Source organism: Emydura macquarii, unplaced genomic scaffold, assembly GCF_026122565.2.
Source record: "Emydura macquarii macquarii isolate MOO-44397 ecotype Brisbane River unplaced genomic scaffold, CSIRO-AGI_Emac_v2 contig_3343, whole genome shotgun sequence".
Lineage (NCBI taxonomy): Eukaryota > Metazoa > Chordata > Testudines > Chelidae > Emydura > Emydura macquarii.
The window spans coordinates 6,287,188-6,311,939 of NW_027133480.1; the positions used below are offsets into that span (position 1 = coordinate 6,287,188).

Sequence of the window (24,752 nt, forward strand, 5' to 3'; positions counted from 1 at the left end):
AAGTAAACCCAGCTGCACTTGATTAAACGTATATTTTTACAGACATATAGTAGATGCATCTGAAGCCTGCACTTTGTGCATACTTAAGAAAAGTAATATAGAACACATATGCACTATGCCACTCTAAAACACACATAAAGGACTAGCTCCTATCCTCCTTGAATCAGAAACATCTGGCAGGAACTGAGCTTATTAATGCAAACTCTCTACAACTTGGCAGCTCTCAATGACACAGGGGAATAGAGCTTGGAAAAAGACATGCTTAAAAAGAAATCTGTTCTGTATAAAAGACTGAAGACATGAAAAATGATATATAAATGCTAAGTACTATTATTGGATAATTTGAAGTTTTCTGTGAACTAATAGTAAGAGGGTATCATTTGATTGCCTGTCCTGATAATAACAAATATATAACTTTTGGAGTGGCCCAAATGGAGACTGTATATTTTCATAGCGCAGAAAACAGTTAGAGGCAAGAAGCATGTTACTGGATATGAAGATAAAAGTAATTAAGATACATTGGTAATTATGAGCATTCCCAAGACGGAAGGCAAAGCTGGAAATGAACTGTGGTAAAAATTCAGCTGTTGAATTTTCAGTTATAGTCATCCCTGATATAAGTCCCCCATATCTCTGGAGCTAAAATGAATAGCGGGGCCATGACAAATATTTTAATGATTGTTATATTATTATAATAAATGCTTCAGCTCTGAAATAGCATCCCAGAATGGGCCCTCTATTCTTTTATGTGGTGATCATTAGGTGAAAACAACATTTTGTATTTTGTGTCTCTGAGCTGCAGTTCTCAGTTCTATCACAGACACCATTAATCAGGTCAAGAACTGTAAATATACAATTAAGTGTTAGTCTTTGACTCACAATAGGTCAGGATAGAGTTGATGGAAGGCTTTAGGAACAAGAAGCCAAACTACCATAAATATCACAGTCCTACCAGCAGGCATCTTAGAAGTCAAGCTTTAGTGGGAAGAGAGTAGTAATAAGCAGTTAATTGATTTATTTAACAATACGGATAAATTTCTTCCCTTACCTAAATCTGTGGACAATGGGCTCAATAGTGTCAGATGGTGCATGCCTCCTGCAAAATGTTGAATACTCTCAACTGTAATTAGCTTTAATGGCAATTGAGCTCATTCAGCACTTTGCAGAATCTATCCCCATAGGAGTACTACATGGAGTTTGTAGTATGCTTCAAAAGCAGGAAGCCAGTATACTGTTAGTGTCACAGTCATGCAACCATAGACACTCAGGACAATCTAAGCACCTGCTTGATAGAGCTTCAATGCAGCCTTTTAACATGCACATGCTCCCTCCCAGTAGCCAATTGTGCACATCTGCATCTCTGGCCAGGAGGAGATGAGAACAAGGCTATTTTAAAAAAAAGAAAAGAAAAGCTGTTGATGCCACTCTCTAATCATTTAACAGTGACTTGTCTAGTACACCATCATCCCCATGCACGAGGTCAGAGTCTTTGATTTCACACACAATTTCTATCACTTTGGGTGATGGGAGACCACATTTGAGGCTGAAAATGTATCAATCATTTGAAGTGTACTGCTAGGCCATCTGGAGCCTCAGCATTTATCTAATAAAAACAAGGTGATTGCTAAAATGGAAATGGCACATTTCCCCACCTGATTGAAAGACCAAGTAAACGTCTCTAAAGGGCTGTTAAAAATGGATCCGAATGGCAGGTCCCTCATGAAGCCTCTTCATTTTTTCCATAACTAACCCAATTTGACATTTAATTTAAAATTAGTGTCCCCTTCCCCCACATTACATGCCACCTGTACCTCTTTGACATAATAAAAAATTCATTATCCAAAAGGGAAAATATGGTATTTGGTTTCAGTCACAGATCACAAATTGAAAGTGCAGATGATGCTATGATAAGTTCTTTACACTGAAATTCTTTTCTAACTAGAATAATGACATTTAAATAGATAAAAAGATATCCTTAATATATCATATATTGTATTCTGTGGTAGTTAGGCAGGGTTAACAAATATTACTGAGAACTGTTTTGCCATATAAACAAACCTAGCTAATGATTGCCCTGCTCTAATCTCCCCTTTTCATTGGAATTTATTCATCAGGTGGAGGCAGGAAACAACGTGAGACCTGAAGTCCTTAAATTTGCTGATACCTTTTAGTCCAGAACCTTTTAGTGTTTTGGGCTCATTGATATATGATTTCCTCTGATCAATAAACAACAGTTAGATGCCCAAGCTGCCTCACAGATGTCAGTGGTCAATCAAATTGAGGAGGAAAAAAAAAGTGGAAGCGGTCCTCTCCTTTTTGGTTCTCTTCTCTTTCTTTTGCTCCAATGGGCTGTTGTACCACTGACTGTTTCCTCCTTCCCCTATCCCTTGAAGGGCTCTCTCTCTCTCTCTGCTCCCCTTCCATTTCAGGCCCTGAAAGCCCTTTCTGAACTTTATGCACTGTAAACGGTCCTAATGACAATGGATCTACTTAGTTCATAAACAAAAACAAAAAAAAACAATGAGAGTTTCTCATCCCTTTCCCCAGCAGGTCTCTTTTGATTCCTGGCTTACAACTATAAGTAACGGAATGAAATTAAAGAAGGGAAAATTCAGGCTAAAAAAATTAGGCAAAAATTCCGAAAGATGAAGAGTCTGTTAGGCTGTGGAAAAGTCTCTCATAGGGAGAGGTGATGGAAGCGTAACTTCTTGATACCTTTGAAACTAAACCATACAAACCACTGGAAACATAAATATAGTGTAGGGAAACAAGTGGCCCATGGGGATGTATTAAGTGACTAAGCAGTAGTTTTCCATCTCTGACTACTGTGGTACCTATAGGTAAATAAATTAGTGAGACGTTTCTGTTGTAATGCATCATTGAAGTAGTTGAATGTTGACCTTTAAATTGTCGTTGTTAGGCTTCATAATTAACATCCCACTGGGATTGATGAAACAAGTTCATAGCTCTCACAGCTATTCGTAATTACTAACTGTGTGAGGACAAAGGAAGACAGCCATGAGTAGTTACAATCTGGAATGCAGTTTTTGCAGACTTATCCTCTGTATTTTCCATTATTCCATTGCTGCTGAATTTGCCACAGAATTCAGCACTTGAAACAGAATTCCAAAGCAGAATTTAAAGCTTTCATTACAAGATTTAAGGTCGAGATTCACTAGTATGCTACAGCCATTTCAAGTCATATTGATGACACGAAGTTACTGTAAACCCATCTGAACTCACCAGCTAAACTTAGTTGCCAAAGCAGTGCAGCCAGAGTGGACTTGTGAATTTGGGCCTAAATTTGTAGCCCTTATAATTGTGAGATGTATACAATTCCAAACATGAGTCACATGCAAACCAATGTTTTCTGCCTGAGTCTGCGCACAGATTGCCTGCAATAACAACTCCAAGAAGCACAAATTGCCCTTATTCACCACAATGGGTTGTTAACTTCAAATAATGTGCTTCCCATGTATCTGGTTATTCATTCTATAAAATGTATTATACATAGATTTGAAATCAAAGTAAAATATTTATTTTCTGTTATAAAATTGATCTATTTCACTGACAATGTAGAGGAACTAGATTTATTTTAAATAGTTTTAAATATAGCATATTGTATGTAAAATACATTCATGGGATCCCATAGATTATAAAATCCCCATTACAACACACAAACATCAATGATTTTCCAAAGCATAACAAGTGGCTTACTTTTCTTCTTTTTAAGTGACCATCCAATGGAGGGCTTCACCCTACTTTGCAACTGTTTTGCCTGAATAAGAAGTGCAGGATGAGGCTCAGAATTAGCTAAATTCCATTATCGTTGGCACTATGTGCTGGGTGCCCTACAAGGCTAAGAGGGGCTGGCAGCACGTTAACAATTGAAAACTCACCTCTTAGTTTGTTTAAGTGGCACAACCTCCAGCCCCACTCAGGTTTCTCCAGTATGACACCCCAGCATACACCTAGTGATGTCACATCAACCATGGAATCCTGCAAAAGCATGGAGCCAACCTACAGGTGGAGAGGGATTGAGGTAAATTCCAGACTTTTGTTGAACTTGTTAATTTATTTAGCTATTTGGCATGGCTTTGCAAATCTGTTCTTAAAGAACTATTGTAGATTATATAGAAACCACCCACAGGCATGCTCCATGTTCCAGTGTGATTCACGGTGGATCTAAAGGCATCAGCATGGTGCATGTTGGGTATTGTCACAACAGAGCAGTGGACAATTGTCAGTAATAGTGCTAGTCATTGTGGGACCTAAAAGAAAAGGGTCAGATTATGATACCATTACTCACTTCAAGTAATGTCTTGCTCATCAAATACTCTTATTGAAATCAATGGCACTATTAGAAAAGTAAGGCATAACTCATAGTGAGTAAGGGGATCAAAAATCTGGACCGAAGAAAGGTGCAATTTCAACTGATGTGCTGAATGGCCCTGTCACCATTCAACACAGGCTGCTAAAGATGATGGAATGTGGTGAATTCCTTTTGCGGGTTTCCAGTTAATTACAGACTCTGCTGTGTGGACTACCAGGAGATGCTATAAATGGCTTATGGTACTGTTGGATTTAAAGGTTATAGTTCCCTAGGTATCATCATTTTTACATAGTAGCAGATTTTATGCAGAGGAGTGGTTATCAAGGATCATAAACATAGTTCATGATTAATAATGACATCACACTGTATGCATATTGTGTTGGCCTGCAATCAGATGCACTATAATAATAATTGATATTTACATAGGACCTTTTATGCAGAGACCCCATAAATGTCAACAAATTGATGAAAATACAATAGGGATCACTTCCTCTGCCACTAAAATGTAGCCATGTCTGAGGTAAGGAAAACACACACACACACACATAAACACACACACACACACACGATACCCAACAGTTTAGGACTGAAAGTAAAGAATTATCTTTGTCCAGTTGAGACTAAAGGTTTTAGTTATGCAGATAATTACCTGAATTGAGATTTGACCAGGAAAAAAAGCTCACAGGACACAACTTACTCATAAATATGGCCTGAGATCTATTACAAACTTGCAAGACGATGAATTTCCTCAGTTCCCACTGAAGTCATTGGGAGATGAGGATGATCAGGCCCTAAATAATCAATAACATTTCTTGCAGCACCAAAGTTTTCGTTTCAGGTCATCCAAGCACTAACCATAACTGACCCTCCTTACTTATAAGATCTGATAAGATCAGAGCTCAAGCTAGTGAGGCTGAAGGGCTATATATAAAACCTTATGTCATATGATACTAGCAGAAAAATACAATCCGTTACATTCTGCAGATAAGAATTGATTCCTAGCTTGAGTTGGAAATTCATATCAGGCACACACTCCACCTTTCTTATAAGTGGTTGATAACTGTCTTAGATTGTACATGTGGCTATCCCCTATCCTTTTGTGTCGTTATATGAATGGTGATATTAATCTACAATGCTGCTTTGTAAAAGAAAATAGTGCAATCTTGTTAAACATCCAGAATTGTTCTACTGTTGCTACTATGCACTCATAAAGAAACAGACCACTCATATATGTTTGGCAATAACAACGATATTGATGATTTGTTGTCATTCATCCTGAATGTGCTTACCATGGTGATCCTGGTACAGGAGTAGATGCCACAGGCTTGTTGCCATTTGATGTGCTGTCATCTTCATTTACTAGTTTTAAAGAATGATCCTTGACATAGACAGACACAAAGATTATTCAGCAAGTGAAACTGATGCTCAGGAGTGCTACTGTTATACAAATGACTCCATTTAAACTGGAAGTGGATTATTAAATCATCATTATTCCCTCAGAGGCCATCTGGACAACCATCTATCTATAAACCTGCTAGGTTAGACTGAAAAGAAAATAAATACTGCCCTATTTGGATTGCTGTGCATGTAAAACTGGAGAGGTAAAGAGTCTTCCATACACAGCACAGGTGATAGTTCATTTGGAATACTGTATATAAATGTTTGCATTTCACCATAATTAGGATAGACCACATCTTTATCATAATCGTCATCAAAAAGAAAGAAACCAACCAACCATGTGGATTGGGTTACTCAGAAAGCTCAGGATCAGGCAGGGCTTTGGAACCAGAAGACAAGCTAAGAGTGCAGAGTGCTCTGAAGGAACATGCAGGGGCAAAGCAAACTTGCACATCTGAACAGGTGTGGGTAAAAGTATGTAGCAGAAGGAGTGCTGGTACTTGTGCTTTGGGTAGGCAGCAAAATACTTTTGTTTGGCAGTAAAGAACAAGTGGCTGTAGGAGGCAGTCTGCATGGTAAGCAACTGGAACCGCTGGAAGTCAAGCATCCAGGGAGTTGAGGGTGCTCTGCATAAGTTAATAACAATTCAGTCATCACTAGGAGCCTATCTGTAGACAATTTTGCATTACTTTCCTCAAGAATAATGCTGTTGAGAGTGATTTTCTGCTGGCATGTGTGTGCATGTGTGTACAGTTCTTATGCTACCAGCCTTTAGCTGGAAGCCTGGCTTATGTAGATCTGTTAAATATTTGAAAATTGCAGACATTTATTTATCTGGTAGTTCGGAAAGCTACAGGTTGTAAAAGCTTTAAGGGTTAAAAAAAATCAATTTATACCAGTAGCTTAAAGAAATGAATGGAAAGGAGGAAGGAGATGCTATGATAGCTCCCATGCCGTGTCAGTGCTTGAGAGGAAGTAATATGATTAAAAAATAATAAGCACATATACAGAGCTCTTAATCTTCAAAGTACTTTACAAACTTTAAGCACTCAATAATGCTTCTGAGAGCCAGTACAACACTAGGGGTAGGGAGCAGCTGCAGAGTCTGAGGGATGATGGACTGAAACATTATGCCTGCATAAAGCATAATGCCTCCAGGGTGCTAGGGGAGTCTGGGAATGAAAGGGAAATGAGAGAATGAAATACACTGAACAGCAACACTTGCCATACCTTTCCAAAAGGTTGAGGGGGCTCTCACTGCAGCGCTGCCTTATTGGTGTAAACTGGTTGGGCGGGGAGGGAAGAGAGGAGGAGAAGAGGCTGGCCACACATATCACCTTTGAGTTGTATGAGCATGCCAGTTGTTGGAGTGACCACCTCTTGTTCTCAAGGGGACTAAACAGACTCGTTATTGTTACCTCCTGCGTGGAGATGCTGGAGAGAGAGATGCTGGGCATGTGGGTAGGACCGTCCCACGTCTGCACACTCATATACAGGCATCCCTAATTTGGCCCTAACTGTTTAATCTCTATATTGTCTTCATGAGGAAAGTAAGTCTTTCCACTGATATCAAAGGGATTTGATTCAGGCCCTATATCCTTTACAATCCACTGAGAAAGAATTTGGGTATAAAAAAGCTACACAAATACTAAATCTATAAAAGGCCAGTGCTGCTGTTAATCTTTTTATGGAAAATCATATATTAGATAAAAGTTTAATTGCCATGAACATTTGTAATCCATATATGTCAATTACCATCTTTATGTAATGACCTCATTAATGATCTTTAAGAAGGGGGTAAAAGTGCATTAATTACATACACAGATGATATTGAATTGGGAAGTGTTGTAATGACAGCAAGGTACGGCCCTAGAAATGAGTCCTGATTCTGCTCTTTCTTGGCTTGCGGATGTTTGGGGAACTCTAGAAAGTTCGACAGGTGGGGCCTTTGCGATCCTGATTCTCCAAGTCATTTAAATTGGCATATAAATGGACAAAAAGAGCTGGTCTCTATTAAAGTGCTGCCTTAATGTCCCTGCTCCTTCTCTCCCCAACCCTATTTAGAATGTACAAGGTTACAAAACCAAATGAGTGAGTGGGTGGGTAGATGTATAGAAAGAAAGTCTCCCCCAATGCCTATGGAACTAAAAACAATTTCAGAATTATAGGGAACTCTATTCCTTTGTTTAATTTTCCATCTGTTGAGTTTCACACATAGACACACCACGCAGCCAATCACTCACTCACACAAAAATCTAGACAAGTAAATAACAAAAAAACAAACAACCACCTACAAAGTAGACTGGTGAGGAAGAAAGACAGAGATTCTTATTTCTCTATTTTAATACTTAGGAGGCACTCAGGTAAAGGGGGAGATATATAAAATACCACAATAGACAGATTTGACAGAGATCTCTAGAAAAATAGACAATAGAGAACAACTTGTCTGGACAGGAAGACGTCCAGATCACATGATAGTCCTTTACTCACTCTCTGATTTGTGCAGTTCAATATTTTTAAAATGAGAACAAAATCCATAATGAGAAACAGACCTTATCCTCATCATTCTCTGTTGGCTTGCTTTTCCTGTCAGTATGTAAAATCAAGGTTGATGGGCAGGAGGATCTGCTTGATTCTTTGCCTTTATCTGTTAGGGAAATATACACATATTAATTTCACAATAAACATATTCCTAATGACCCACGGACATATCTCAACTATTTATTTTCTATCACTTGGGAGCTTAGAGTTTAGCTGTAAAGACAGAGTCTCCATTAGGGAACAAGCTGGATGGTGAGACAATGTTCCATTATTTAAAATGAGTGACTGTGGTGTTTGGTAGAAACGATCTATGCAGTCTCTCCAGGAGTATGCTGCCACGGCAAAGGAGCTGCTTAAATCCTTTCTGAGGTGTGGAGTGAAGTTGCAATAACAATGCCAGGTCAGGGCTAGAACAGTGAGCCCTCAGTGCTGGAAAATATAGGAATCCTATAAGCATTAATGGGTTTCATATGTGTTTATGAATTCCATCCTAGGACATCACCCAATTTATGACAAAATGGTTTGTCTAGAACAAGGAATATGGAGAACTCCATGGAGATCTGAATCTTCACCCTCCTCCCACCAACCTCAAAACTCCCTCTCCACACAATAAACAAAGAATATATTACATTTAAATGTTAATATAAATTAATACATTTTACTCTGATACATTCAAACACACTGTAAGTTGCTGATTATTTATTGTACTGTGGTCTCCATCCTGCTCCCACTGAAGTCAATGGGAAAACTCTCTGACTTCTACAGGAGCATGATCAGGGTTTCTATTTGTCCTTAGCTGCTTGGAGCATGGAAGAAGCTGGAAAATCTTTTGGAAATTCATTTTCTCCAAAGTTTGCTGGGCTATCAGTACAGTGAAACTGTTTTAAGCAAACATTTAAGGGATTGACCAAAGTCTGATTGCTTAACAAAAGTTGTCTAATAAATGGAGAATAAAAATGAATTCAATAAGTTTGGGATATTTTAAAGTGGTCCTTTAAGACAGGACATTCATAATTAGTGTGGTCTTCAGTACACCAGATTTAATTTTATTCACTGCTGTGCACCTTTTGTTATTAATCCATTTTACCCATGCAAAGTGACTGCAAATTGGGTATAAAATTATACCATCCCAGAATAGCAGCATCTTACACCCCCTTGGTACAGGGGTAAACAAAAACACAGGGAACAGGGCAGTGGAGAATTAGCCCCTAATTTGTGTGATAAAAGGTGTTCAAAATGGAGGATAGGACACTGATTCTTTCCTACAGTGCAATTTTGCTACTCAGTGAAGTCAATAAAGATACACTGGTGTGTTGCAGAGTGGACAGCCAGACCTATGTGCACCCAAATTTAGCTCAAGAAAAGATAAAATCTGGACTATTTTTGATCCATAAAAAGGATTCTTCTTTCCCGGATATGTCTATTTATTGATTCCTGCATCATTAACATGCACTCAGCAATCACATTGTATGGGATGTGATTCTCTTCTTACTTCCAGTAGCTTTAACCTTTAGAAACTCAATTGACCTTAATTGGATTTACACCAGTGTAAGTGAGTGGAGATTCATGCCCTATGAACTGTATTACAAAATCTGGATACTGGATTGTCACTTACTACTAGAAATTTTTTAGTAGCAAAGGTGATTAATCATTGGAATAAACTACTAAAGGAAGTGGTGATTTCTCAATCTTTGGATGTCTTGACATCAAGGATGCCTATATGGAAGATATGCTTTAACCAAACACAAATCATTGGGCTCAGTGCAAGGATGAAATTCTATGGCCTGTGATATACAGACCACACTAGATGATCTAATGCTCCCTCTGGCCTTAAAGAAAAATCTATTAATCTATCAAATGGGCCTCACACCATGAAGTTCAGATTTCCAAAGTTCAGGAATATTTAGCTGTAAGGTTTCTCTCTTTGGAATCCACCAAGCAGTTATGTGTTTCAACATATCCAAGCTAAAATTTCCTGCAGTAACATTTACATACAAAATAAGCATTACCATATTTTCCTGATTCATATCTGAAGAGCTCTGAGCACGTTAGAGCTCTGTACAAATTATCGAAAGGTGAACTGGATCATGCAGAAATGAATTTTCTTACAATATACCCTTTGAGACCATAATGTTAGTGAAAGCTTGTGACAAATATCAAGCCTGATTCACAACAAGACAACCATTTTATATTTTGTCACTTACTAATATTAACAGATTATTCATAGTCCAAACATGAAACGATAGTTTATACTTGAACTCTCAAAGAGATCTATTAACACTATAACATAAAGATGAGGAGATGTGTCCAGTCTTAGATCCAGCTTGGTGGGACATGAGGGCAAGCCACAAGAGCATTCTAATATCCTGCTTACCAACCAGCTTAGCTTGGAGTCCAGGAATGGTTGTAAATCTGCCATCTACAGTCTCAGACTTTTGATCAGTGTCTTACAAAAGGCATATTTGCAATGATTTTACTCTTGGAGAATTCATTATAAAGTAGAACCACATAAAAGAATACGACATAGAAATAATATGGATGTTACTCAGCATCCAGAAGCGTGAACATGTTAGCAAACAGAAAACAAAATTGCACAAACAAGCATACACCACAAAACCCCAGTCTGACCATTTTTCTCATATTAAGTCAATAGACGTTCTCCTTTTATCTATGATTTCTACAGTGAAGGCTTCCCCTTGGAATTCTATTTGCCTCAGTTCTTCACAGGAACAATGATTCCAGCCACTGCTGCAGGTGTGCTTCTCCATAGCACACGCTTCTCAAAATCACAATACAGTCAACACTTTGTACACAAAAGAATAGATAGGAGAACCTGATTTTTAGGTTGATTAATCTCACTCACATTGCTTTTGCTTAACTTTGTGAAATGAGATTAGAGCTGTGGCAGCCCGTCTGACATAACAGACTCTCACAGATCCCCTCACTCAAGGCTAAGGGCTTGCATCTCATATTTCTAGGAAACAAGATGCTTGAATTTTTCCCCAGACTGTATTAAAGACATGATGACCTAGAAATATATTATTTTTTTAAATATGAACACCACTCTGGAGAAAAAGTGCTGGACCCATGTAATTATTTGACACTGCTCCACCAATGTGATAATATATATTTTAGGGGGTGATGGAGAAATCACTTTTTCCAGAAAGGATTTGGATTAGGTGCTCTCTTGATCAATTTTATGGGTAATCAGGAGGAAGACTGAATAAATATATCAATTTCCCCATCAGAGTAGTGAAGAGTACAAAGCAGCTATTACATATCCAAATAATCTCTAAATATATTTTCCTGTACTACACACCTATTAATACTGGATCAAAGCATTAAGGGCAAGATTCATGTCTGGTGTAACACAGTGAAGTCACACCTGGCATGAATTTGTCTGTAAGTATTCAAAGCTATGCTCCATCATATTGAATTTCTCTACATGCTAATCTCACATAGCTATAGAAAGTTAATCAAAACCAAAGAAACACCACAGTGATTCTGATAGATGAAACTTCAAACATGTTGAGAAGGAGGCTGTGATGTGTATTTTTATGTAATTGAAGAGAGATGTCTTCCTGGGGAAGAGACTCCTCGACTGATGCAGGACAACACTTGTGTTTTGGTTCTGTTGCTGACTGTTATAGAGTGACTCACTGGACTCTCTTTCTCTCTCTCTCTCCCACTCACAATTCTCTCTCCTGAAGACTTTATTTTTGTTTTTATTGTTTGTGCTTTTTCTTAATCTGTAGTAAAAGTTCTTATTACATTTTACAGTCTATTTTGTTCTTTGTTTTGGAAAAAACAAAAAAAGATGACAAAAACCCTTCAAAACCTGTTTGTGAACAAAACTAGAGAGAAGTGACATTTGAGAGTCCAAGATGAATCTCACTATTATTAGAGAAATGTGGAAGGGCTGCGCTTAAGAGAACCCAATCTAGACTCAGCTCTGATATTACGTCTATTCTAGAGTTAACATCTCTGAAATCTTCCTCAAGGAAGAAGATTTGCAATTTCTTCTGAATTGTTTCACAAAATCATTACTGTCTATTAGCTCTGCTCTATGATATCCTTCCATTAGTCTGATTTTCTCTTCAGTGTCAGCCTGAGAGTTTAAGGCTGTTTGTCGTCTGTCTTCTCTTTATTTTGAACGCCAAAATAGGTTCAGTTCTGCGCCTGATATTTTATTAGTCAAGTCCCAGACATTCACCTTTTTATCTGAAACTGCAGAAGCAAAGGACAAAGTAAATGTGTTATTTATAATTCCTACGCCACTGATAGGGATTTTTAAATTAAATATTCTTAAAATGCCTGCTGAAAAAGCTGGAGAAATTTCCTTTTGTAGTAGGTACTCCTTAACAGTCACTGATTTTGCAGCAACTTTAGAGACATGTGGATTAACCTGAGTACTCTAGTCTTTTTACACACATAATTGGCTCTAGTGCTCTGCCTATTCTAGCACAACAGAAATTATTCTATAGTTTTCTGATGGCTAGCCCTACTGTAAAATATAACATGTCTAAGTATTCCTTGCTTTTGGCACCTTCCACGAACTGTGATGCTCTTGTCATTAAATAATCCCTGTGTGGAAAACAGAACTACTTCATGATGGAATTGTCAAAGACCTAGATGACTATAAAGGTAAAGTAAATAAATACTCCTAATTACATAATTAAAGTCAGAAATGAGAAAACATGAGGCAATATGTTTTGTACATGGATGCCTAATAAAATGGGGTTTGTGATTTTTTTCCTCCCAGGTTAGGGGAAAAATTACAATAACTCTTCCTCCAGTACTTCCTTCTCATTTGGATGATACATGGAAGAAGCTATTATACTTTTTATTTAGTCTTAACCACTGTTTTGGTTTCAAAATTGGCCAAGATCTCTCTCTTTCTTATTCGTGTATATGTGTGTGTGTGAGAGAGAGAGAGAGAGAGAGGAGCTCGAGGAAAGAAAGCAAGTATTATGTTTGTAATGTTTAAATAGTCACAGTTGTAGTCTGATTGGTAAATGTAATACATTCATTTGGTACATATATGAAATATTGTTGCACAGGTGATGGGACACTTAACTCAGCAACTCCTCAATCCCCTGGTTTTAGACCTGATAGCACAGGAATTAATCAAATGAGATACAAAAAGACGTGACTACATGCCAAGCAGCTAAGTCTGGGCATGCACATGATTACTAAATTGTTACTGAGATACTGACATTGGTGAATAGTGATATGATGACAGAAAATGGAGGCCTGCAAATTCAGTGAATGCTCTTGGTAGATACTTAACATATTTTTCGTATATAGGGGCAACTAACCTCCCCTCCTCCAGACAGAATCCTGGCACCAGTACAATATACTTAAATGAAAGATATGTGATTGCACTCTTTTGCAGATAGGATTACACACATACTCACAAAGCACAATGACTTTGTGTGAAAGCAATAAGAGAGAGTGGAATGTTAAGCAATAAGTCGAGCTTCCAGTCCTTTGTGTGTCTCTTTTTTTTCTTCTGTCAGGAAGTAATCTGGTTGTTACATTCCAGACATATAGCCAAGTATAATGGTTTTCCTTGTGAAAAGGTGGAACTGAAAAGCTTTAAAATGTCCCAAAATTCTATAGTGCTACCCATGGGAATGGTTGGTGGGGACAAGAAGTATGATCCAATGGTTAGGATGGTAGTATTCAAGATTAGATGTTTTTCACAAGATTTGAAGTTTTTCTAAAAGATATGGTCTAGGAATTATTTTGTGAAAGTTCTGTGGTCTGGGTTATACAGGAGGGCAAATTAGATGATCCCTGCTGGCCTTAGAATCTATGAATCATCACCTGCTTTCTCACCATCTCTGAAAATCAAAAGCCATAGCAATTAATTAGCTCCCATGCTTGCTCTTTAAAGATTTGGGCAAAGTTTTCATAGGAACATAAGAATTGTTATACTGGATTAGCCCCAAGGTCAATCTAGTCCAGGATCCTGGCTTTCAGTGTGACCAGGTGCACATACTTCAGAGGAAGGTGTAAGAACCTCCCCCGCAAGAGGGAGCCAGTTACGGGATGACCTGCCTCTCACATGGTTCTCATACTGTCCTCTGACTGTTGGAGATTGGCTTAAATCCTGAAACACAAAGTTTGATATCCCTTCCAAAATGTGTTGCCATTAATTATGATAATTCTGGATATTCTTGATATCCATATAAATATCCAATCGTACTTGAATCTTCAATATCATCTATAATGGGATAGTCGGTACCAGACTGCAGGTGAAAATTAATGGGACTTGGGTGTCTACTCACCCTTTGTTCCTTTAAAAATATCCCCCTGTATCATCCAATTAGAGAACAGAAATAATAATACATGACTTATCTAATAAATCAAACACAAAAAACAGAAGATCATGAGCATAGAATACTTACATAAATACTCTCAGCAAACAGTTCATAAGTAATCACACAATAAAACACGTCATGACCCCTTGGTCTCAAACCTGGGCTTGCAAGGTTCATGAAAGCAGCAATGCTCCAGCTCAATACCTGGCAACAGCTTACCTGGAACCCATGAAGCCCAACCCCATTGTGAAGTTCCACCACTGAGATCTGATTGGTGGAGCTCCAGAGCAGCTGATTGGCTCGCTGGCCCTACTTAAGCCAGTAGCAGGAAAACAAAGTTATCCAAACAGTTGGGCTCCACTCTGCTCTAGACTGTATGCCCTGTGCTTCCTGCTCCTGCTCCCCGTTCCTGCTTCCTAGGCTTAACTCCTGGCGTCCAACTTGTGGTTCCCAACCTCCACTTTGTCTTCTTCCTGTGACCCCCTGGTATCCTGGCCCAGCCTGACTCTGGTTCCCAAGATGTGGTTCTGATCTCCAGTTTGCTTCCTGCATTTGATCTCCCAGTAACCTGACCTAGCTGACTCTTAACTCCTGTTCTGTGACTGTGGAATCTGACTCCAAGTACTAGGTTTCCCCCACCCATGTCCCAGCTGTGACAATATGTTTGCACAAAACATTTGGAAGACAGTTTTGATTAGTGAATGAACTCAACTTTCTGACAACAGACTATTGATACACAGGAAAAAGGGCTAACTTCACCAAACACATTGCATGTTTCATAGATTTTAAGGCCATAAGGAACCCACATAATCCTCTGTTCTAACCTCCTATGCAACACAGGCCACAGAATTTCAACCAAGTGATCCCTGCATCTGACTCTAAAAACTGCAGTAGAATTAGAGTACATCTAGCTGAGAATTGCTCTCTAGTGAGGCAGCCTAAGAACTAGAAAAACAATCCATTAGAGTTGGATTTGTCAGATAGAAAAGTAAGGTTTAGAGAGGCCACCCTACACAGTGGGAAGGAAGCCTGAGTTGCCTATATGAAGAATCTTAAGAGATCATCTCGAAGATTTATCTCATCTACCGATATGAAGGACATTAACAAGATGCATGTTTACCCTCTCTTCCAGTTGGTACACTTCGCTTCTACTAATTTGTTCTTCTCCTTTTAATCAATTATTTTTCCACTTCAGTTTGAAATAAGTGCATAAAATATTCCACAGTACAACAGTAATGATACCATTACATGTTTTCAGCATAATCAGATTTTTTTTTCTAAACTTATCACCTTAATTAACAATGTTGTATTTTTGTAGTTGCTTTACTGCCACCTACTGGTATACTGGAAACTGCCATAACTGACTGATTTCTCCAACTTTTGTTGCAGGGAGAGCTGAATGAATAATAAATGTTTAAAATGTAAAAGTAAAGTTGTATCAGCAACATTATCTTGGGTATATTACATAGTATGTGTTAATGGCTATACACATTTTATTAAAAACAGGACTATACTGAGCAACATATTTAACCAAAAGGGGAAAAGAAACCCAAGAAGGAAAGGCAGCATTCAAGTGAATGCATACTAATTCTATAATTTCTGTTAATTAACTGTAATGATTCATGGCCAGACCTATGCTGATGTAAATCAGGGAAGAATCATTGAAAACAATAGAGCATGGCCTCTTTACACCAGCTTATACACTGGCCTTCAGATACTAGATTCGTTAGACAACATTCTAGTCTTGCATCTCTAAAGCCATATATGATATTTCCCCACGTACATCTCTTCTCATTTCCTCATACTACCCTTCTCACTCCCTGCACTCTTCCTTCCTACACTCTTTTGAAGACATAAGAAAAATAGGTCAAGCTAATCTGTACTTTATGATTCAGTCCCTTGCTAATTCTTTCTGACATGTTTCCTCCACTCTCTGGGCTGACTTCCAAGACAATATCCAGTTCAAGATAGTGGTCCTAATCTTCAAAGTCTTCAGTGGTGTGGCTATTATATCATCTAAAGTTCTGGGATGAGAACTGTGGTTAACATCTCTGCTTCTCTTGTGCAACAGGACTTTTAACCACAAGGATAAAACTCATCTGTGCATGAGACAGAGTTTTCCTGTGAGCCGGTCTGAGATTGTTGAATTAACTCCTTCAGGAACCAAGGGCCATCACAAACCTCAACAGCTTCTGCTTTAAATGAAATACATACATTTTTTAAAAAAACATAACATTACTACTAAAACAGAACACTCTACTGCACAAATCATTCTTCCCCTGGGAAGAAAAGGGAAAAAAGAACAAAGAATCCTGGACTTAGGACGGAAGAATCTCCTGTACTGGTACAGACTGGTGACCAACTGGCTAGGCAGCAGTTCTGCAGAAAAGGACCTGGGGGTTACAGTGGACAAGAAGATGGATATGAGTTAATAGTGTGCTCTCATTGCCAAGAAGGCTAATGGCATATTGGGCTGCATAAGTAGGAGCATTGCCAGCTGATCAAGAGAAGTAATTATTCCCCTCTATTTGTCACTGGTGAGTCCACATTTGGAGTATTGCATCTAGTTTTGGGTCCCCCATTACAGGAAGGATGTGGACAAATCAGAAAGAGTCTGGCAGAGGTCAATGAAAATGATTAGGGGGCTGGAGCACATGACTTATGAGGAGCGATTGAGGGACTGAGCTTGTTTAGTCTGCAGGAGAGAAGAGTGAGGGGGGATTTGATAGCAGCTTCAACTACCTGAAGAAGCGTTCCAGGGAGGATGGAACTAGACTGTTCTCAGTGATGGCAGATGACAAAACAAGGAGCAATGGTCTCAAGTTGTAGTTGGAGAGATCTAGGTGGGATATTAGGAAAAACATTTTCACTAGGAGAGTGGTGAAGTAGTGGAATGGGTTACATAGGGAGATGATGGAATCTCCATTCTTAGAGGTTTTTAAGGCTGGCTTGACAAAGTGCTGGCTGGAAGGATTTAGTTGAGGTTGGTCCTGCTTTGAGCAGGAGGTTGGACTACATGACCTACTGAGGTCCCTTCCAACCATAATCTTTTATGACTCTATGAAACCACATGTGACAAATATTAGTCACATTGCTTAATACATTAGAGAAAGTCACTCAGATACTACAGTAATGATGGTGATACAGGAAACTATGTAAAACGGAATAGATTAGAACAGAATAGAATAAAATAGTTCCCAATCCCAGTTGCTAACAGAAAATTTAGAGATAACCCAATTTGATAAGACATATCCACTCTAATGATTTTAAAGTCATTTCTGGAATTTAGATGGGGATTTTACTAGTTGCAATCCAGTTAAAATAACTAAGCATGCTATATTTGTATGCGGTCAATTATATATCACTTCACTTAATAATTCTGATAAATGAATGAACTTTTCAGATGACCATTTCTCTTGTTTTAGCATTGACTCAAGAAAGTGAGTTTTATATAATTTGAATTATAAAAATATTGTAGTGAGGGAGGCTATTGAATGTCACTGCAGTACAGTAAAATCTCAATTATCTGCACTTCGATTATCTGGAACTTTGTATTTTCTGAAACAGGGTCATACTCTCAAAGTCTGTTAATCACATTCAAATTCTCCTCAGTTAGAGAACCTTGATACTGTAATGTATTCAACAGTCCTCCATGACATCTGAATGATCAAGGCTGTACAGTATTTTTGACTACAGACGATGCAGGGGATCCCCTCTGTCAATGACAGTCATGATAAGGAAAGGTATATTTAGTATTGGTCATGTAATTATTAAAACGTGTATAGTTATGCAATATAATTAACAGAGAAACATAGCTGTACCAGACTAGATGTCACTGGTTTGTGTCTAGTCCCTGATCTAACTAACACTTAAGAATATGCCTAATTTTATAGATGTAAGTAGTTCTATCTACGTAAATCAATGGAACCACTCACATATATAAATTTAGGCACAAGCTTCAGTCTTTGCAGAATCAGAGCCCTTGTTTGGTACCATGGCTACCACTGTGTATTTGATGTTTCAGTGAAAAGTTCCTCAGAACACAAGCTCAGTTTAATAACAGGTTTCTGTGGAGAAAATCATTGAAAAGATGTTACAATATATCTTTCCTTTGTAGCTCCCCCAAACAATTACCTGGCATGAGAGTTGATAATCCTTATACGTGTAGCTGCAAATGTTAAAATATCTATTGCTTTTTTAATTCCCCCACATTATTTGCCCATGACAGTGAATTTCCACAAGTTAGTTACACACTGTGTAGCACTGTGTATTTCCTTCTATCCATTTTAATTATTTGCCTTTCAAGATCACTTCATTTATGCATTTACTCAAGGTCTGAAAATGTTCAAACTTGGCAACAATATAAAGATCTGTTTTAGTACAGATAGAATACACAAATGCAGCACAGCCCAGTTGTCTCCCTAGCTAGACTATGTATGATACATTGCATCACCAAGAAAGAAATGTCTAGTTCCCTGGAAGGTTTATCTTTTGTTTCATAAAGATTCAAATTCTGTCAATAAGAAGATTATTAATGGAGTATTAGAACAACTAGAAATCTTGTTTCCTGCCTGCAGTTGGCTACACAACCACACATCAGCAAGACTCTGAGTAAACTTTGATCTTAGTTTCAGTACATTCCTTAAACAGTATTAAAGTCTATTTTCTCCAAATGACTTGCTTTCAATAAGGAAACATAACACAACTTAACATAGTCCTCTCATTCTTAATTATTCATAAACAGGGATTTTTTTTGGTCTCCAAGCAACATAACTCTGCAGGTGATAAAAGCAGCTAAACTTCTGAAAAGTGAATAGATAATGACTGAAGAAAGAAATACATTTTGAGGTATTTCAACTCAACGGAAACAATCACAAACTTCCTTGATGTTTTCCAAAATGTCTCGCAATGGACATGTGACTAATGCCTGAAAACTGGTGTGTACATGTGTGCAAAAGACAGAGAGAGAGAACATTCAGTGCAATCATAAATATATCAGAAGCTCTTATTTGGGGGCAGATGTAACAAGCAAATAATCAATTTTCCTCTTCAGGAGATTCATTGATTCCGTTAATGTATTTGTGTAGAACAGCCCATAATTATCTATTCCATAGGACAAATCTTCAGCCCAGTGTATTCCAGACCTTAATTTTTATCAGGGATGTAATTTACATTTTACAATTTAGGTGATTTGAACACGGCTGCGCTGTAATTTGCAAACACAAAAAGTAGGTCAGCTTCTGAAATGTGACTCTCCAATTCTACACCTCTGAGTGCAACACATTTTTTTGTGCTAATATTGCTTAGACATCAAAGATCTAGTAGAATTACACCAGGTCTGGAAACTATTCATTCTTGAATAGTTCACAGTATTTCTCAAAAAACATGCCCTAGAGCATGTGCTTACCAACATATCCAAGTGGTAGGTTGCAGCTACTCTCTTTTCCTTTATGCTATGTGTGTGTGTGTGTGTGTGTGTGCGTGCGCGCGCGCGCGCATGGGGGCAGGGGAAGGGCAGTGTTCCTGAAACTTTTTTCTGTTGTAACAAGAGGTCAAGGTAGGGACAAGCTGGAGAACCGCTGGTTTAGATGTTCTTCTAGCGTCTTGAAGTGCCTCAGCTCAGGTCAACCCCTCATTCTAATCAGGAAGAGAAAGTACTTTGTTTAGTCCAATAGCAGTCATCCTCCTCCACTGAAGTGCTGCTGTATTCATTATTAGTCAGTAAGTATTTCACATAGTTAGGGAAGGATAATTACAATTTCACATCAAATTTCAGTTTCCCTCTAATCATGACTTGCCATGTGTAAATGTGAACTGAGACAAAGCCACAATGCTCCCTCATACCTTTAGGAAGGACCAGTTCCCCTCCTTACAACCACATCCTTTCACCTATAAACACATAAACATTTAGATGGCTGTTAACACAATATTTTGATCAGTGGAGCACATCATAAAACATCCTCTGAGGTTCAAGACAGACTCCACAAATCAACTATGGCAAGGGGGTCATATTGTCTCTGTAACGCCTATGAACTCTACTAATGTGGAACATGAGAGGCCTAATGATGCTTCAGAAACTAATCTTTCACACCACCAAATGCAAAGCTGTTGCCAAGTGCCAGGCAGGATAAACAGGATATAAAATATTTTGAACAAGCTCCTAAGTTACCAGAGTAAATTCTGTAGAATTTCAACAGATTTTTTTTGAAAGGTTTTACATTACTATGCAGTATGGAAACATGATTTAGTAGGAAGTACACAAGTATGCAACGTATGGTTTAGTGAAATAATAAGTATACTGAAACATACACACACCTTTTAATGTCTGATCCACGAGATTGGTTGCCATGAAAGTCACAGCTGGTGTAGATACAGCAGCAACCCTGGCGACTTGTGTTGGCATCAAAGGAGTCATATGAGCATCCAATCTAGAAGCAGCACCTGCATACAGATAACATTACTTTTTTTCTCCACTAGAAACATTTACTAAAAATCTGCTTTGCTTGTGCAATCTTATTTCAAAATGCCTTAATTCAGTTGTTGTCAAATATAACTGGGTAAATACTTTAAAATATTTTTGTGAATAATCATTTGAATGTTTAAACTAATTTATTTTCATTGTGTTCATGTCCCTTATTGTGCTTGCTTGATTCACTGGCAGGCATGTTCATAGAGACAGTGAATTTTAAGCAAATATTGGAGAATAATCACAGATGGTGATTTTGAATTAGTTATCATGGAACAGTTTCACCAGAAAAATGTTCAGGGATATGCTCATCTAATCAAGAAACAGAATACACCAAGTAACCAATTTGCCCATCAAAACTAACCAATATAGCTCTATTTTCTAATATGGATTACTCACAATGAACTGTTTGTGGCCAAGTATTATTCACAGAAATTATTTGGCAAATGATTTTAAACAAGAAGTACATCCAAGAAAATCACAATTTTATTGGACAATTCACAAACTGAAAAAAGGTTAAATTAATCAAATATATTATTTATGATGAATTAGTCACTCAGCTCCACAGCTAAATCTGTGCTAATTAAAACTGAGCTACTTAGTCTTCAAAATACACTTCTATTTAGAGCTGCTGCAAAATTCATTGTTAAAACCTAATTTCCCTCTGTGTTCTCTAGTTTCTAAGGGACAGGTTGTCCTCACCCATCCTGGGAAGGGCTAGGACAAAGAAAAAGTCCAGTTGGTTCCTGTTGCACAGTTTATGACAAATGATCCTGTCACTGATGGGGCTGGGGCTCCCGGTTAGTTTGGTTCCAATGGAGCTAAACTGCCAAGGTCTCCTACCTGCCACAGACTCTGGAACTGTTGAAGGAGTTTCTACAGCACAGAGGAGTCTCTGCTGAAAACTTAATGAGTGCTCAGGATGCTTTAATTTTAATGGGTTTCCTGTTGATGGGGACAATGCTTAACACCCATCTCCACCTTTCAACATACAGCCTAGGGACTATGCCACAGAGGTGTCTCACCTCCACTTTGAAGCAGTGAAAAAGCTCCACGCACTGATCTGGGCTCAGAATCTCTGCAAAAATACATCTCCAAATACACTGACTAATAACTACTGTCTTTTCCAGTTAACAAGTTTTAACATTGCTATTTTAATGCATTGTTTCTCCTATTATCAATTACATTTCCCTGATGAAGACTGGAATTTAGGTTATAAACCAACACTATGAGGTCTAATCTGCTCACAGCTGAAGAGGATTTAAAAAACACAGTAAGTCATTTTAATGATGCTCCATTTTTTATAAGACTCCATCTTTTGCTGCAGCAGAAGTGGCAAAAATATAAAATTTATGAAAGTAATAATGCTTTATAGAACTAGAAAGGAAAAGTTCTTATAAAGGATTAAAACTACTAAGAACCACCTAGGAAAATAAATAAATAAATAAATAAAAGCTCTGCCAAAAATGACAGGTACTTGAGAAAGAGCTAGGAGTTAAGACATTAAAAGGAGAAGATAGATTCTTGCAGTTCCGTGATTTCTGCTGGTGATGTATTTTTATAATATAAGCTAGTATAAGCCAGGATGGCTCCAAGACATCATAACTGAGCACAGAGTAGAAGTAAGGTGTTTTATTCATTTCAAGTTTGTTTCCTCTTTCTGTTGTGAAAAAGATCCAGATAACTGTGGCACCAGCCCAGCAGGGATGCTTTCCAGCTTTAAGAAACACTGGGAACAAGGGACAACCAGAGGCCAAATGGGAGTCCAAGTGTGTTGAGGGCATTGTGGAGCTGACAGTTATTGAGGAGCAAGGATTTGAACCTATGGAGATGTACAGTTATTTTGGTCTGAGAAGTGATGAGTATGCTATTCTTGCTATTGGTACTTAAACTATTGGCAGTAATATAGAGTTTTGGAATACCCAGATTCCTTTAACCACAGGTTCAATTCCAGCCCTTCAACCTTCCGAGGTTGATAAATTGCAGACTGTTCATGTGGGAGGAACTTTTGTCTGAGACCTTAAAATTGGAGGCATGTCTGCTCCATGAAGACACTAATGATCTTATAGCACTTTTCCATAACAGGAGGAGTTGGACTGTGTTCTGGTCATGCACTGATGTGCCGTTGTGCTGTACAGTGTTGGTGGGGGTTTAACTTCTGATCCAAAAGTGGCTGCATCTCAATGGCATTGTTTTTTAAATACTTTGGGAGCTAGTGCAGCAGGAAGGAAAAGGACTCTGCAAGTCTTCAACATAAAACAAAGATTTATATCAAACAGAATTCAAACAGAAGAGAAAAGACTTAAATCACGCAGTACATAGAAAAAGAATGCATTATACATTAAGGAGCATGTTATCATTGTATTGTGGTAGCATCCAAACGACCACATCAGGACTGGCATCCCGTTGTACTTAATGATGTACAGACACACAAGTAAGTGTGACAAACACTAGGAGGAAAGGGCCTAGATGTTGGTAATAGATATAAGATCACATAGTTGCATAGCCCATGGTGATTCATCTGAAAGTATTTTTCTAAAATAACTAAATACAATTAGCTCTCCCTAACTGCTGTGTGAGCTAGCCATCCATGGTTGACTGATTTCTTGTAGGCCTCACAGCAGATGTATGTCTTAAGGGATATGAAGGATGAGAGGGCAGTAGCATTGTGGACTAATGAAAGGAAGGCTTTCCAAGCACAAGGGGCAGCAAGGAAATGCTAGTGGAAAAAGTGGTCAAATGAACATTCTAGGCTGGAAACGTTTGGTGGAGTAAAAGGGATAGGAGAGTAGGTGATGTAATAAGACCTCTCGGGTCTGCTTAACCTCCCAAAGAAAGCAGCCCACAGTTTTCTTCCTACTACCCCCCTGTGGGAACATAGTTGCCTGTTGGCAATTACCCTTGATGAGCCAGCAGGGGTTACTTCAGGGAAATGCTGAAAAGTTTAATTGTCAGCAGCTGTGGGAAACACTCCAGTAAAGAAGCATTTCATTATCTCTTCTTATTTTTAGTCATTAAATCAGTAACAAGAAATTCCTACAAGATAGCTGAGTAGCATGAGGAAGGAATCACTTTGCTATTTACTGTAATTAATGTAATACATATATACTCAATGGAAGTCTCCAAAATAGATCATACAGAGATGAATTAGATACCATAATGATAGGCACCTTAAGTAGTATTTTATTAAATATAGAAGCCTTTGAACTTGGAAATAGCTAACAGGATATCATACCATTCTCCAGTTTGAAGAGTTTCAGGTGGTGATATTTACTTTTCTAGGTCCTGCTTATGCTTCTGTTGAAGTCAATGGCAATACTTATATTAACTTGGATAGGAACAGGGTCTTAGAAGATAAAGTAGCTCTGAGGAACAACCACTTCTCAAGGATTCTACCATCTGAGTCTAAGGTGTCCCTGAATATATATATAAGAAATCTGCACAGATCACTACTCATATAAGGTATCCATCCTCCTTTCTCACAAAGCCTCCTCACATATCCTCATATGTATTGAGTAAAATCTTGTTTCACATTTATTGGAAGACCATTTTCGAAACTATCATTTATATGTATGGTATGATTTATACTATATAAGCATGTTCAGAAATTAAATTTATGACTAATATTTATTACAGAACAAGAGATGCCATTTCAGATTGTTTCCTTTAGCTTTTTAAAACAACATTA

At 38.1% G+C, this 24,752-nt stretch overlaps 1 protein-coding gene across 1 annotated transcript in view; it reads right to left on the bottom strand.

Annotated features, from left to right (window-relative positions):
* TCERG1L (transcription elongation regulator 1 like) overlaps positions 1–24,752 on the bottom strand; it is a 197,021-nt gene that overhangs the window by 37,362 nt on the left and 134,907 nt on the right. Inside the window, exons 5-7 of the mRNA XM_067533360.1 lie at positions 20,914–21,039; positions 8,284–8,378; positions 5,623–5,711 (exon numbers count right to left, since the gene is read on the bottom strand). Coding sequence (XP_067389461.1) covers positions 5,623–5,711; positions 8,284–8,378; positions 20,914–21,039 — 310 coding nt within the window. The remainder of the gene's footprint in view (positions 1–5,622; positions 5,712–8,283; positions 8,379–20,913; positions 21,040–24,752) is intronic.